Source organism: Pteropus medius, unplaced genomic scaffold (genome assembly GCF_902729225.1).
Source record: "Pteropus medius unplaced genomic scaffold, Ma_sr-lr_union100, whole genome shotgun sequence".
Lineage (NCBI taxonomy): Eukaryota > Metazoa > Chordata > Mammalia > Chiroptera > Pteropodidae > Pteropus > Pteropus medius.
The window spans coordinates 13515975-13533116 of record NW_024346062.1 but is presented as its reverse complement, the minus strand read 5'-3'; the positions used below and the strand labels follow the sequence as shown (position 1 = coordinate 13533116).

Sequence of the window (17142 nt, the reverse complement as noted above, 5' to 3'; positions counted from 1 at the left end):
CAATGAAATAGAAAACAGAAACTCAATAGAAGCAAAACTTAGTTATTTGAGATCAATAAAATTGATAAACCTCTTGCCAAGACATAGAGAAAAAAGACAATACCAATGTCAGGAATGAAAGAGGGTATATCACTATAGTTATTAAAAGGCTTATGAACAACTTTATGACATTAAATAAGACACAAAGCTTACTTAAGGAGAAATAAACTGAATAGTTTTATATTTATTAAAAACACTGAATTTATTGTTAAAAATCTTCCCACAAAGAAAACTCTAGGACCAAATGACTTCACTGATGTATTCTACCAAACATTTAAGGAAGAAATAATATCATTTCTCCACAAACTCTTTAAGAAAGTTGAATAGGTGGTAACACTTCCTAACTTCTGAGACCAGAATTACCCTGATACAAAAACCAAACAAAAGAAATTACAAGAGAACTACAGAATGACATCACTAATGAACATAGATACAAATATTTATAATAAAACTTTAGCAAATCAAATCCAACAATACATAAAAAAGATACATCATGATCATATGCAATTTATCCTACGAATGTAAGGTTGCTTTGACATTTGAAAATGAATGGCATTTACCATGTTAACAATTGTGAAAGATGCCAAAGAATTTTTACTTTATGATTCAATTTATAAGAAATTTTAGAAAATGCAAACTGATCTGTTTTGACTGAAAATAATTAGTGATCGCTGTGGGACATAGCGTAAGAGGAGGGCTGAGGACAGAAGTGATTACAAAGGGGGAGGAGAAGACTTTTGATGATGATGAATAAGTTCATTATCCTGATTGTGGTGATGGTTCATAGATGTATACTTATGTCAAAACTCATCAAATTGTACAGTTGAATATGTGTATATGTACAGTTTATTGTGTGTCAATTATATTACAATAAATCTAATTTTTTCAATGAATTACTTTTACTTTTACTATGGATATAGTGATTTTTATATGAGTCACAAGTATATAAGATCTTAAGTTATTCAACTACAAATATTCCTACCAGGGACTACCATGAAACTTTTCAGAAACCTTTCTTACGTCAGGGTAGTCTGTGGCATTCCAGTGGTACATGTAAGTGTTAAAAATCATATATGCATCAGTCTTATTGTAATACCTGCTAGCAACTAATAACTCCCTTGAGAACACATTATAAATTGCAGAAGAAGGTAATATTGTATTTTTTGTTTATAGTTAAAGACAAAGAATTCCTTGAAAGTTACAATGAATCTCTTGAAAAGTGGTCTCTCTTCCAAGCTGTCACTGGTCTAGTGGACACAGGAAGAATATCTGAAGCTGAAGCCCTTTGCACAAAGGTATTGTTATGGAAGTGTTATCCTATTTGGAAAATAACTTCAAAAATAAAGTGCATCTTATTTAAGAGCATATGGTGGTGGTTGTGGTGATAGTGATAATGTTAATGATGATGATGATAACACCCAACATTTATTGAGTACTTACCATAGCCAGTCACTTACCACAGTACTTACTGCTGCTGAACTACATTTAGCAGTTTGTGTTTGAACTTCACAGCAATCCTATAACATAAGTACTTATTATTATCTCCATTTTTACAAGTGAAAAAAGCTAGCGCTTAGAGAGGACAAGTAATTTGCACAGGGGCTCACAGCTAGAAATTGATAGAGTTGCCATTTGAACTTTGTTTGACTCTAGGACCTAAGCTGTTAATAGATTTTTTTGGGAGGGAGGGTACCATTAGGGAAACAGTATTTTCCTATGATTTCTGGTTCCTCCTTTCAGAGTATAGTTTTTACATACCTGAGTTGTAGGCTCTGTGAGTAGATTCTTACCACCTTGCCTATCACATAATAGGAGCTCAATAAATGTTTATTGAATGAATAAATCAGTTTCATAAACCTACTCAGAAATAATTTAATGGGTTAGGAGAGTTTTAAAACATTACTTTTTTTTTTTTATGTCAAGTCATATGAACAATTTTATTCTGGCCTTACTATTTCCTCACCACTTTTTCTGAGTAGTGATCCTATTTATACACGAAAAGCATATACAATTATCAAGTCCCTCAAACTGATTTATTTGGAAGTTGCTTAAGAGCAGTTTTTTTGCCCAATTTCTAATCATACACAAATGATAATTTAACTATGAATTATATTTCAGTTTTCTCCACTTTGAGGTTATTTATGAATCAGAACTTTTTAAAGATATTAGCTGAAATGAAATAGCTGAAAGAAATTAATGACCGGGTGATAACATTAACACCTTGGATGTTTACCAGAGCCAAAACATCACTTTTTAAACATCATGTTTCATAAATGTTTACCAAGGAGATTGTGTTGTCTTTTAGAATTTTCTTTTGAAAGATCAGGATAAATTTTAAAGAGAAAGAGGAATGGATCTTTTAAGATCCTTTAGGCCCTTGAATTCTCTTAAAAGCAGAGTAGTAACTTCTTTAAGAAATTCCATCTAAGTTCAGAACAGGTTAGTATTATATAGTGAGAGTTTAGTAAGGAGAAATTTTAAGTTGCTATGTTCTCTCTGACAGAATGAAGGCTACTTTTATGACCCTTTCCTTGTCATTTTATTGTTCCAACCTCTTGTTTAGAAAAGAAGCAATCAAGTACATTTTAGAAATAAATACATTTAAGATTGTAATCTAATTAGTAAAAATAGTGAACATGTTATTGAGGGGCAAGCAATAAAGGAAGAAATATTTAAAACGATAGTGGAAGGACTTGTTTTGAGAAATTTCTTTAACTTCTTTCATATGTATTGTGGAAGGAGATATATATACATACATACATTTATATATGTATTTGTGTGTAGTATATACATAATAGCTTAGTAAAATAGATAAATGGGTCATTTCTCTTATTTCTAATGTGGAAGAAAGCTGTACTTAGAGGAAGGATATGCAATGACTGTCTTTGTTAAGAGGCTGAGAAAGGAAAAAATTTATTGCTTTCTTTTTTACATAATATTGTTTCTTCCAATAAGGGATAGTGTTAGCCTTCATTGTTAATTTTGTATTTTCTTAGTTCTGCTCTTTATGTTCAGAACCTAAAGTTCTTAGGATATCACCTGAGAATAAAACAAGTCAAAGGGACATACTAGATCTAAAATAAATGACTTATAAACTACAATAATAGCATTATTGATTTTAAAGATTATTTAAATGTAGAGTTTGATATCCCCAAGGTGTTCAGGGTCTGTTTATTTTACTTTTGTAGCTGTTTATTTTTTTATTAAGAAAAGGTCAAATTTAGATTTTTTCCCCCCTCAACATGTGGAATAGCTTAATTGCCTTTTACATTGAACATTTAAGAACCTATTTGATGTCTTTCTATTTGGGGTTTAAATTTTAGAATTTAAAAAGTAATCCCGATCAGCCAGCTGTTATCTTACTTTTGAGACAAGTTCAGAGTAAACCACTCCTGGAGTGCCAAAAGCCTCTCCCAGATGGTGTACTTGAAGAGCTGCAAAAAACAGTCATGTCCAACTCGACCTCTGTTCCAGCTTGGCAGGTAAATTTCTTCTTTCTAACATGAGTCCTGAATTAAAATACTCTATGGTATTAGCTTAGGTTAGGAGTATGCTCCATTTTTATTTGTCTTGCCTTTAAACTCACCAGGTATCTATCATTTTCAAGATTTAAAGGATGTTGTGATTAGAGGAACAAAGGAAGTTAATACTAATTTTAGGATCTGCTGGCTATAAATGCATCAGAGCTTTCTTAATTAGTGATTATACATTTTCTCAATTTAAAACAATGTTGAAAATATTGTTCTGTATATGTGGTTGATGTAGGAAAGCTAATGAAGTGTTAACAAACCTTATATAATAAGGTTACTGTAATGGTGTTTAACTTTATCTCCAGAGGGGATGCATGTAATTTTTCCTTAGCTACCTTACAGGTCACCCATATGTAAGATTTTAATGGTTATTTAGTGTTTTTAGAAATAGTTATTTTCAGGATTGATGACTGGATCAACAGACTGTCCCTTTAGCTGGCTCTGGTTATCCACATGACAGATACATAATGATGAGTATGTGCTTTATTCTTATTGATATTCACATACAAAAAACATGGAATTACTTTATTCAATTTATTTTATTTTCCAATAAGAAAGCCACAAAGGAAGTTTCAAAGGGGCTTTTTGATATAGATTGTGTAGTTTATTTTACTGCAATTTATTCTTTGTTCTGATCTTTCATTATATAAACTTTTTGATGTCTCTGCTTAAAAAGATAATCTAATACAGTAAAATAGTTGGATTACGCAAGCTTAAGTCTCCTCTTTAATCTTTGAAAAAAAGATGGTGTTTTTTTTCCTGGCTTAGAGTAAGTTTGCCATGTGAGAGTTAAGGTACTTTTAATTCTAAGGTCAACTGGATGGATATTTGTGATCTCATTCATATTCTTTATCAAAGATAAAAATACTTTGTCAAATTAAAAATAAAGAATTAAAGGGAAGATTATATAGTAAGTAAAGTCTTAAGAGATGGTATATGTTACTATATAATTCACAGAGAATAAAGTGTAAAAAATACTGAAAATACCACTCATTACATTTTTATATATGTATATACCTTCTTAACCTCTACCTATTTCAAGATACAGAACATTTCCAGCAACCTAGCTGCCTCTCCTATACCTCTCCTTCTGATCTCCCCCCACCTCAAAAAAGGAGGACCACTATTCTCTAACTTCTGTCTAGTTTTTCCTGTTTTTGAACTTCATACAAATGCAATATTCTTTTATAGCTGGTTACTTGCATTCAGCATCTTATCTAGGAGATTTATTTAGTTGTTTCATGTAGCCATAGTTTGTTTTTTTTTCCATTTCATTTTATGAATATACTATAATATACATTCCTTTTACTACTGACATTTAGATTATTTCCAGGTTTTAGCTATTTTGATTAATGCTACTGTGTCCATCCTTAGATGTGTCTTTTGTTGGGTCATGTGTTTACTTTAGCAGATCCATTTGGTCTTCTAAAATGATTTTCTGATTTATATTCTCACCAGCAATTTATGAACATTTTAATTGCTGATATTTCAGTGGATATGTAGGTAATAGTATCTTGGGGTGGTTTTAACTTGAATTTATCTGATGATTAATGACATTGAGCCACTTTTCATATGTTTATTGATATCTTTAAAGTGCCTTTTCTTTTTTATAGTTTTCTTTTTTGTAGTTTATCATGGGGTGTTTGCTTTTTTCTTATTGGATTGTTGGAATTCATTATATTTTCTGGATAAAAACATATTTTCTTTTTTTTGTCTTATAAATATTTTCTCACATATTCCTTGGCTTAACACTTTATTAATGTTATTTTTTGATGAAGACATCTTAATGTTAATGAAGTCTATTATTTTTTGATGGTTAATGCTTTATTGTGCTCTATTTAAGAACTCCAAGTTTATGAAGATATTTTTCTGTTTTCTTTTAGAAACTTTTGTTTTACCTTTCAAATGTAGGTCTATGGTCCATCATAGAGTAATTTTTGTGAATGTTGCAGGGTCAAGGTTTATTTTATAGATATCTCATTGTTTGAGCACTATTCTTTGAGAAGACAATTCTCTCCCCACTGAATGCTAGTAATGCTTTTATCGTAAATCAGGTGGCTTTGTATATGTGGGTCATTTAGAGCTCCTATTCTATTTCATTGATCTATTTGTTTATTCTTACATATAGCTTTATAATTAATCTTGATATGTGTTAATATTAAGGCCTCCAACTTTTTTGTTCTCCAAGTTTTTCTCAGTCATTAGAGGTCTTTTGCAGTTACATTTATATTGTCAACTCCTCTGCCCACCCGGCAAACACATACAAAAGCGCTGATGGATCTTGACTGGAATTGCATGAATCTCTAGTTTAATGTGCAGAGAAGTGACGAAGTAATAGTATTGAATTTCTCTATCCATGAATATGGTGTATCCCTCATATTATTTAAATTCTAAATTTGAGAAGTGTTTTATCATTTTCATTGCAGAGGTCCTTCTACATTTTTGTGTTAAATTTATTTTTAGATATTTTTTTGTTCCATTGCAAGTGGCGTTTTTTTTCTGTATATTAGCTCCAAACATTTAGAAATGCAGCTGATTTTTGTATATTGACCCGCCAGCAACCTTGCTAAATTCACTTATTTTTGAAATGTTTTTTGAGTTTTTTGCATACACAGTTATGTCATCTGGAAATAATAAAGTTTTACTTTTAGTATTTCAATTTTTTTTGTGGAAGTACAAATCATTTTTTTTAGACTTTAAACTTTTCTACATTTTCCATATTCTTATATTATTTTCTTGCCATATTGCACTGTTTAGAACCTCTAATACAATGTTAAGTAGAAATGGCAATAAATGAACATTCTTGTCTTAGTCTCTACCTCAGATACAAAACATTTGTTATTTCATAATTAAGTATATTTTCTGTAGGTTTTGTAGATACATTTATCAGATTAAGGTAGTTCTGAGTTTTTCAAGAGATTTGTTTTTATCATGAATGAGTATTGCATTTTGTCAAAAAAAATTGGGGCATCTATTAGGAATGGTTCTTTTTCTTTATTCTGTTAATGTGATGGGTTGCATTGATTTTCACATTTTAAAACAACCTTCCATTCTTAGAAGAAACCCTACTTGGTCATGATGTATTATTCTTTTTACGTTATTGCTTGGGTCCATTTGTTAATACATTTGTTTAGATTTTTTATACCCAAATTCATGAGAGAAAGAGGCCTATAATTTTTCATTCTCATAAGGTTCTTGTTAGGTTTTGGTATCTGTGTTATTCCTTTTTTCTTTGTTTTCTGAAAGAGTGTATATAAGAATGACATTTTTTTCTTTAATGTTTAGAAGAATTCACTATTGAAGCCATTCAAGCCGAGAATTTTCATTGTGAGAAAGTTTTTGTTTTTACCTATTGAATTTTTTTAATAGACATAGGACTATTAAGATTTCCTGTGTCTTTAGCCTTGGTGAGTTGCAAGGAATTTGTCCAGTGCATCTCAGTTTCAAATTTATTGGCATAACATTGTTTATGATATCTTCTTTTCAATTTTTGTAAGATATGTAATGATTTTGCCTTTTTTACTCTTATATTGATAATTTATGTTTTTTAATTTTTTGATAATGAACAATTTTACTAAACTTTGAAAGAGCCAACTTTTTCTTTTGATTTTATTGTACTTTCTTTACATGTCTTCGATTTCTTCTCTGTTATTTACTTTCTTTGGATTTAGTTTTTTTCTTACCTAGCTTCTTGAGATAGAAACTTAGGTCATAGATTTTTCATCTTTCTACAGAAATGCACTCTAGAAGATTTTATGTAGTGCTTTCATTTTCGTTTATTTAAAAATATTTTCTAATTTCCTTTGGGATTTCTTCTTTGACTCATTTTTTTTTCTGAAGCATATTGCAAAATTTCTAATAAGGGAGGTCTTTTAGTTATCTGTTACTGACTTCTAGTTTAATTCTACTTAATCAGGCTATATTTTGCATGATTCCATTTTTTTGAAATTTGTTCAAACTTGTATTATGACCCAGCATATGGTCAGATTGGTAAATGTTGTAAACACACTTGCAACGAATGTGTATTCTGCAATTATTGAGTATAGTCTTCTAAATATATCGTTTAAGTCAAGCTGATTAACTGTATTTAAATTTTCTATATCTTTACTAATATCTGTTTCTTTTATCATTTTTGAGATAGGTGTGTTCAAATCTCCAAATGCGATTCTGGTTTTGTCTATTTCTTCTTTTATTTCCGTCAACTTTTGCTTCATAAATTCTGTGTTACTAGGTGTTTACAAATGTAGAAGTGTTATTTCTTCCTTTTGAATTGACTCTTTTATCATTATGAAATAGCCTGCTTTATCTCTTAATATTTCTTGTCTTAAAATCTACTTTGCGGGATGTCAGTACAGCTATACAAACTTTCTTTTGGTTAGTGTTTACATGATATATCTGTTTTCACATTGCATTTTGATTTTGTTCCTGACTTGCCATTTGGGAGACTTTTTAAGACTTCACACTAGGGGTGAGTAGTAAGCTGTTGCTCATGGAATGGCCAAGAATGTTACCCATTTCTTGACCTAAGATTTTTGTTTTGGGTATAGAACTTAGCAGTAATTAAACAAAAAATTTAACTTTATAAGAGTTCATCAAATTTGTTGGAAGTAGAACACCAGACTGTGTATTAAAGTAAAATATTTGGGGTTCTTCTTTCTTTCTGTTTTTCAGTGGTTGGCACACATATATCAATCCCAAGGAATGATGGGCGCTGCAGAGATGTGTTACAGAAAGAGTCTCCAGGTAGCATCCCAACAGGGCAATTGGAGTGGGAAGCTCTCGAGTCTGTTAAGACTAGCACTGCTTGCATTAGAAGTCTGCATGGTAAGATCATGTTATAATTATGATCTTGAAAAATTGATTCTTTTATTTTTCTTTCAAATGAAAGCTTTTTACATAGTGATATTCTATAGAGTTCTTATTGTTTCATTGCCTTCTAGTCTGATCTTCTGATAAACTTTGTATTTGGGCTCTTGATGAAGATAAGAGTAACATACACGCATAGACTCCAGCCATTCTCAGTGTTTGGAGAAAAAAATAAATATTCCAGTTTCAAAAGATGAATTATGACAGAATGTACATTTTTGTTTTTTATTAATTTAAATTAGAATTAACCCATTTACTCATCTTGCAAAGATGTCAGTAATTAACATTTTCAGTCACTTCTCAGTTCAATTTAACATTCTGTAAGGGGAATATCTAGTAATTTTTTGACTTGACATCCTGTTATCTGATACTGAATTAGATATATTAATCTAGAAGTCTTATATGCTAATATGGAAAACATCAAGATAAATGTTTAAGTGACATTCACTTAACATGGTGGGGAGGCAAACTGCAGAACAGTGTGTATCCTATCTTAAATTTGAGTGTATGTGTGTGGGATATACTTTTAAAAAATGTGTATTTCTACATCTGTGTGTGCGCACACACACTTATAATAAAGCACATAGGAAGATATAAAATATATAAAAGAAATTAATGACAGTTACTTACTTTGGATAATGTAACACTGTGGATCTTTAAGGGATGGTAGAGGAGAATTTGTCATTTCATATTCTTTGATAGTGTTGGAATTTTTCATTGGTGGTATTACTCTAGAGCACATTTAAGAGGTCCTTAGTTCAGAAGCCATATTTTGGTATCTTTTCATTCCTGCTTTACCATTCTGCCTTGTACCTAAGAGCTCTTCAATAATTGGTTTTTGAATGAATGGACAAATAATAATGGTAGTCAAATTTGAAGTGATTTGGGTGGAAAGAAATGATGGTTAATGGTAATTGTAGACCACCAAACATATTGTTTTCTTTGTTCCATATTTATATTTAACAGAAGTCTTTGCGATGTCGATAGCTGGTGAGCTATGGAAGCCACACCTCTAAATACTCTTGAATATATGAACTAGAGAAGTACATACTCTTTTAGTGTAACTTATTATTCATTAGTTAATAAATATTATTTAGGGAGTGGATTTTTTGTTTGTTTTTCTTAATACTGGGATGTTAAATCCGACCTGGAATAAAACAATAATAGCAAACATATATAGCATTTAGCCTATGCTAGGCACTATTATAGTGCTGCACTCATATTAACTGATTTAATATGCACAATAACCCTTTTATAGATGAGGAAATTAGCTTGCAGTTTTATAATACCCATATATACCTGCCCCCCACCCCACAACTACCACCACAAAAGTGTTTCTAAGAACCTTAGTCTGGTTCTGTTATTTACTAACTGAACACTTCAACCAGTGAAGCTGTTTAGAGCCCCCCACTTTTTTGTTGTTGTTATGAGTGAAGATGATAATACCTGGCTTTGCCTTTTTACAGGATTGTTGTGAATATCAAATGAAATAACATTTACAAATGTATTTGTAAACCTTAAATAAAGCACTATCCAAACCTATTTTGATCTTGTGAATAAGATTTGATACCCAACAATTATTATAAGGAGATGCCATGTTTCTGTGGTAAATAGATGGCATTTTGTAGAGGAGGGGTATATTAAATTAGACTGTTTTATGAGAGGCCACGGTACGTGTGATAACATGAACAGGATAGTAAACCAAAAGATTCAATTAAGATATTAAATATCAGATTCCAAAGTGAGATATCAAAGCAATTTCTGAAGAAGGTAGAAGACTAATCTATAAGGAAGCTATCGAAGGATTAGAAGAGAGCAGTTGGAGGACTGTAAAGAAATATTTTTGAAGAGTGCTGTTGCCTCACCCATCTCCTCTCCAGCACATTTCCACACAGAGATTCCCACAAAGATGAGGAAGGAAGTGCTGCCAGAGAGCAGGAGGCCTTGATGTGTGACCTCAGAGGTCCTGGAGGCACCTGTCTAGAAGCACACGGACAGGTATCTGGCACATTTTTCAGAAGCCATGGCTCTCCACCTGCTGTGTTAGGACAGAGAAAAAGAGACTTTTAGTGTTTTGGAAAGTGACTTCATGGACGTGGTTCCACAGTGTAGTGGTTAGCACGTCTGCTTTACATGCAGAAGGTCCTGGGTTCGTGCCCCAGTGGAGCCATGGTCCATGGTCTATGGCCATGCCACCCTGAGCAAGCCCGATGTCTGATCTCAGAAGCTAATCAGGGTCAGGCCTGGTTAGTACTTGGATGGGAGACCACCCAGGAAGACCAGGTGCTGTAGATATACATAGTAATAGATAATTAAAAACAAAAAAAAAGAAAGTGACTTCATGCTTCTGGGAGAGAATGATTAGCAGTGGGTGAATCCCAAAGGTGGGTAGGAGTATATGCTTAGGTACAAGATGGTGGGAGTGAAGGAGAGTTTCTTTGGCATGAGATCAGCAGCACTCCTAGAGCCTGTGAGAGCTAGGAATGAGTGATGCCAAGTGTGAGAGTAGATTGGTATAGGAAGTCTGTTAGATCCTATCAAGTAGAGCCACTAGTGGAGTGATGGAATCTCAGCAGAGAGGCTTCCAGATTGCTAGAGGATATGAAAAAGATTAAGTGAAATAGAGTGCATTCACCCTGCAGTCGCTGTCATGAAATTCTTAATCATTTGTGAACAAAGGGCCCTGCATTGTTATTTTGCACTGGGCCCCATAGATTACATAGCTAGTCCTACAGATAAGAGACCACCCATGAAGTTGGGACTCTCTGATAAAGCCAGGAAAGTCTGGATGAGAAAAACAGCTTTAAATATTAGTCAGGCCTAGAGAGCTAATCATCTTAACACTGGCACCAGTCAAATACAAATGGGCTAACTTTACATGATACTTTATATGAGTTCTTGGAATTTAGAGAGTATATTATAAAAGCAACCAGTGAGAATTTTGTGTTACTATTTTTTTAAAAAAAACATTAGGAATAATTTTATTAGTATGGGCTCTGCCTTATTTTTTGTGTGTGTGAGATATACTCAAGGTCCCATTGCTCCTATCTTTACAGAAGATGTCTCCCAACCTCTGTTCTATTTTCAAATTCATTATCTTTAAAGCTTTCTCTTTCTTAATTACATGAATTACTATTACCCTTAGTACTCTCAGAGTTTATTGCTTTAGTGTATATTCTTTTTATCATTTAGTGTTTGAAATGGACTGTGTGTTGACTCATTATATTAACTTTATTAAAATGTGTATTCTAGCTACCTGTAATTATAAAATCTTGGTTACATTTGCAGTTTTTAATGAAAGATTTTGAATGTATTTTTTTCTTCTTACATAGTTCAGTAGGGTGTTCATTTTATTTTCAGTTACTGTTTCTTAGGAAATACTGATTTGTGTTATTTCTGATTCAGTACATATTATAAGAAATGAATGTTTGCAACCTAAATAATGTATAAATAACTTCACATAGTCTCCATAAAGTTAAATTCTTAAAGCTTTCAGTATTGATGACTTTGATTTGATTTCTTTTTCTCTGATCTGCTTTGCATCTATTTTTCTATATTGAAATTTTATTAAAATATTTTATTTTAGCCTTTCCTCTCTCCTTAGATAATTTTTGAAATGTGGAACTTTATATGTATCACTATCAGTTAAAGAATCATGTTAAATTGAGTTTTGTGTATTTGGTAGACTATAGGCTTAGTAACTGATAAGATTTTATTCATCTTGTGTTATAAACTAATGCATGTTTTTTTAGCAAATATTTTTCTGTTTTTTAAGTGATATCTCCTCTTTGAAACCTTCCTTTATCCTGGTATATCGTGTTTTGTAGCTCTTTAAGGACAGGAATCAGATCTTAATCATTTTATAGAATTATGCCATGTAGCATTTACATGGCAACTTGGACAAGTAGGCATTCGGTAAATGAGAGTTGCATTCTTTTAAGGTATACATGTCAAAAGCTTTGATTTGATATTTGTCTTATATTTTTACAGGCTAACATTTCCAATGATCATTGGCCATCCTTGGTTCAAGAAGCTACAACTGAGGCCTTGAAACTTTGCTTTTGTCCACTGGCTGTCCTTTTACAAGCTTTGTTACAATTCAACCGCAAAATGGGGGCAAGGTGAGAAGGACCTTTGTTCATTTTTTTTCTTGAAAATATTTTTTTACTTTTAATCCTTCTAGGAAGCAAAGAAAGATTTAGAATTAGTTTAACAACCTTTGTCATTATTCATATATCTGTATCTACTTGGAAAGGCAGGTTCTAGTAACCCAATAAGGAAGAAGAGAAAGTCTTACATTTGTTTTAAAAAAGTAATTTGGTATGTAGATGTAGAATGTGAGCAGTTTTGCATGACAGCATTTCAAGTGAAGAAGGCCTTGGAGTTTTTGCTCTTTACTGTCGTAGGATGAGCCAACAGTGTAACGTGGATTCTAGAAACAGACAAAACCAAAAAGACTGAAGTTCAAGGCTAGATTGACATAAGTTCTTACAAGGCAATAAGCTATGAAAAGAAGTAATAAATATTGAAAAGACAGTGACATAAATAATATGGGTTTTATATCTAGAAAATCCAGAAGCTTCTCAAATTAAAACATAAAAATTCCAGCAGTCTTTTTATTGGAGAGTGGGGATAGGGTCAGAAATAAATTTGAAGAAAATTACTTATAGGTCATGTAGATGATAAAACAGTAAAGAATATTTCAGTATTCTGAGAATAATATCTAGCTCTAAAGGATATCACACATAACACAAAGCATACATTACTGGAGCAGGATAGGTAGTGTAGACATAGAGCTTAATGCATATAAATATATATAGTAAAGATCACATCAACATCACAAAATAGGAGTGAAGGAAGAATTAAGACCTATGGCTGATCAGGAATTTCAGTGCCATTTATTTATGGCTTTTTTTTTTTTTTTTTTTTTTTTTTTTCTGAGTTCACCAAGAAATGTTTTAGACTATAATTTAAACTTCCTAATGAACTCTTTCTGCTTATTCTCATTGTGGGTTACTTAGAGGACTTCAAACCCCTTTCCCTCATAATCACTATTAGCAACTCATAATTTTTATCTCCACCAAAAATCAGCTTAAATAAGTGTACAGTCTAAGAAAAAAACAGTGCGCTTACTATGTGATCTCTGTGTAAAAGCATCCTCAAGCCAAGTTCTTTAGTTCCTGCTTCAAACCGATGCTACTTATATGATCCTCTTATTCAGCAGTTCTGAGTTGCCACTATTTATGTTGTTTCTACCAGTACAGAAGTTTTTGAAGTAGATGTTAGGAAATTAGGAAAGAAAAAATTAGAACACAGCTGTAAGTCAGCCTGTTTTTACATGGGTTTCCATATTGTACACATTCTTGAAAACATACTAAAAGCCTGATATTACACACTTCGCCTCTAATGTAGATGTTAAGTATTTTTCCTTGTTCCACTTTATCTTCTCTTTGTATTATTTATTGATTGATTTACTGCCTATTTTCAAAAAATATTAGAGGAAGAGCACTCAGGAGTGGTCCTAAAATAGAGGCCTTTTCCTTATTATATTTGGAATGAATCTTAATTTGCTTATCTATAAAATGAGAATAATAACAGCAACCTGCCTTACAAGCTTATGAATATTAAATGTAACCATATATGTAAAACATTGCATAGTACTTACCACATAAAAAACATAATAAAAGTTAACCATTATTATTACCTTTATTGTTATATGAATAAAAAATTCATGAGGTAATCAGCACCACTTCTGCAAAAAAGTGAAAAAGATAATATGTATGTGACTAGTGTATGAAATATTTTATGTTAATTAATGTGCTTTGGACTAAATGTAAATATCTTTTTTCCCAGAGAGACACGGCGACTTTTGGAGAGAGTGGTGTATCAGCCTGGGTATCCCAAATCCATTGTATCAACTGCACGTTGGTACCTGCTGAGACACTTATATGCCAAAAATGATTATGAGCTCATTGATGTAAGTCACTGATTTTATTCAAAATACTTCATGTTGGACCTTTGTTGGAGGAAGAGTGAGGGTGGCTGCCCTGTGCATTGTAAGATGTTTAATAGCATCCCTAACCACTCTAACCACTCCATCCCAGTAGCTCCGTCCTTCTCCCTCTACCCAACTCATGCCAAATGGTACCTGAGATAAAATTGCTCTTGGTTGAGAACCATCTATTTAACCTGTAGGAAATAAATTCTCCTAACGTGCTATGTAGAATAAGAGAAGATAGACAAAGGTGCTCTGTGCTGTTTATGACCATTGCAGTGGAGGCAAATAGGTAAATAAGATATATTAGAAGTAGCAAGATTTAACGGGGTGTCCATATTATCTTTAGAAAAGTTATTTTAATTATTCTTGTCTTTTTTATAAAATGCATGTGACAATTTCTACTCTACTTTTTATGGGATACTCTGCTATTTAAATATATAAACATGTGTATATCTAAAGTGATTTTTAAAAAGGTATATTATGTAAGACATGTATTGGGTTTAGATTCTCATAACTTGAGCCAACAATTTTTAAAACATAATGAAAATTAATGAGAAATATTTTTAAAATCTACAGCATTCGAAATACTATTTGCCTTTTAGTGAAACATATAACATTAAAGAAATATTAATGAAAACAATGCTTGGAGAAAACATATTGCAAACCAAAAAGGAAGAACTTTGTATGAGTGTTGGGAGACAGTTCACCATGGGTCTCTCGTATTTCTCAATATCTTATGAGCAGAGGGTCTGACCACTCTTTGTTCCAGACTGTCTTTCAAGGATGTGTGCATAGTGACAGCCTTAAGAGACAGGGATAAGTGTCTTCCTCCAGAGCAAAGGGTAGACCTGTTTACTGCCCATTATAAATGACTCAAATCTCCTAGGCTCAGGGTTTCCTTCTTGTAATGTACCCACCATGTATGTAGGAAACTATATGTGTCCATCCATGTCACCCCTGTGAGACTCAGAGGGCAAGGACAAATATGTTGATGCTCATGCTGTTTGCTGTACCATGAGTAATAAAGACCTTTGTCTCTGACCCCAGGAGTCCTGTGTCTTCTGGCAGTGTACATGAAATTGTAGCAGGCTAAATTGTTAGCTTGCAAGTAGAGAAAAATCTCAGACTCTTCACAGTGTTTGAAAATGAACAACCAAAAAACATTTTAATAATTGAATGATCAACTGAAATTAAATCTTCTAGTTTATGTAATTGGTGAAAATCATGGAAAGTTTCTTGATAGAGCTGAGAATATAGAGCCTTGATCCTAAGCTGCGGTTTTAAAGGAGAGCAATGTCATTTGGATGGGTCTGTGCATAAAATGGTCTTTTTGGGTAAGGAGTTAGAGGTGACAGTATTGTAAACAAAGCTGCCAAACAAAGCTTTTAATTTCATACAGTGCTGACAGTGGTAACAATCAAAATGTTGGCATCTATACGAATTGGGTATTTGAATAAATTTTTCTTATCTGATGTTAGCTTTGGCTGAACAATTTATTTCAGCAAAAATGACTGAAGGATTGCTCATAGTCACTTTTTCTTGTGTAGCTTGAAATTGCTTACTGCTCTTTGCCAAACTTGGCTTCTATGAATCTAAATATAGATATTGTTAATGAACAAAATACTAACCTGTATGTGATTTCCCACAGGTGCTGGTAAATAATGCTAAAACTCATGGAGATACAAGAGCATTGGAACTGAATCAAAAATTGTCCTCACAATAACAGTGCATTTTTTATAATAAGCAAGCAAAGAAACAGCTATTAGAAAGAATGAAATAATGAATCAAGACTTTTCCTCAAAGCAACATTTTTTAAAACTATATTATTCATTCCTTTTTTAAATCTAAAGATGTTTAAGTTCTTAAACTACAGATTTGATTTTCCATAAACTCTTAATGTAACTTTCACCTGAAAAACAGCTTTGATTTTGAGAAGTCCGTAGTGAAAGGAAAAACCATAATTCCCTTAGTTCTTTAACTCTTATTTGTAAACCATTATTTTCTCCATTTTTACATGGTACACAATTGGATTTTTTTTGGTGATCCCTTAGAATAAAGCCTTAATAGCCATTTTCATAATATGGAAAAGCAAGTTAGCACAATGCAAAATTTAATTCCTTCTTTGAATTTTAGAGTTCAGCAGACCAACTCATCATAAAATCTAAATAATCTTATAACCTGTTTTATTAGTGGTTCATCTCAGATTCTTTTGAAGAAGCACGATGGTGAGTCTTAGACTGCTAATTCAAGAAGCTCAAGTGTGTGGCTGCCTTTAAAAAAATGGAAAATTTTGGAAAATAATGCTTATAATATTTAATTGATCTTGTAATTCCTTCAATTATGATGAAAAGACTTGAACTTTCTAAAATAAAAAACCAGTGTCTTGTTTTCTTTATAGTATCAATATCACTATCATTTTTAAATTTCGAATTTTAAAACTTGAGAGCATTTACCTATTTTATTTCATTTTTTTTCAAAAAGCCCTTTATATATTTGAAGAAATTGTATGTCACTTACTTTGGATTTGTGTTTTAAAAAACATTTTCAGACATTAACATTTATTGTACAAAAATCTGTGATTGTATAATTGATGCAGTTTTTCTGAACCAGCAGCTTCACAATATTACTTTATGAAATAATATAAATTGATAATATTCTGTTATTAAAATTTACTTCAGAGGTTAATCTATGGAACTAACTGTAATTTGA

General features: G+C 32.0%; 1 protein-coding gene across 10 annotated transcripts in view; it reads left to right on the top strand.

Moving 5' to 3' along the window:
• Positions 1–16833, top strand: part of SKIC3 (SKI3 subunit of superkiller complex) — a 73063-nt gene extending 56230 nt beyond the window's left edge. For all 10 annotated transcript variants that reach the window (XM_039875126.1, XM_039875117.1, XM_039875127.1 and 7 more), the window contains 6 exons: positions 1213–1334; positions 3363–3521; positions 8241–8393; positions 12426–12556; positions 14289–14412; positions 16082–16833. In XM_039875126.1, the coding sequence (XP_039731060.1) occupies positions 1213–1334; positions 3363–3521; positions 8241–8393; positions 12426–12556; positions 14289–14412; positions 16082–16156 (764 nt within the window). In that variant the 3' untranslated portion in view covers positions 16157–16833. The remainder of the gene's footprint in view (positions 1–1212; positions 1335–3362; positions 3522–8240; positions 8394–12425; positions 12557–14288; positions 14413–16081) is intronic.
• The last annotated feature ends 309 nt before the right edge of the window (positions 16834–17142 follow it).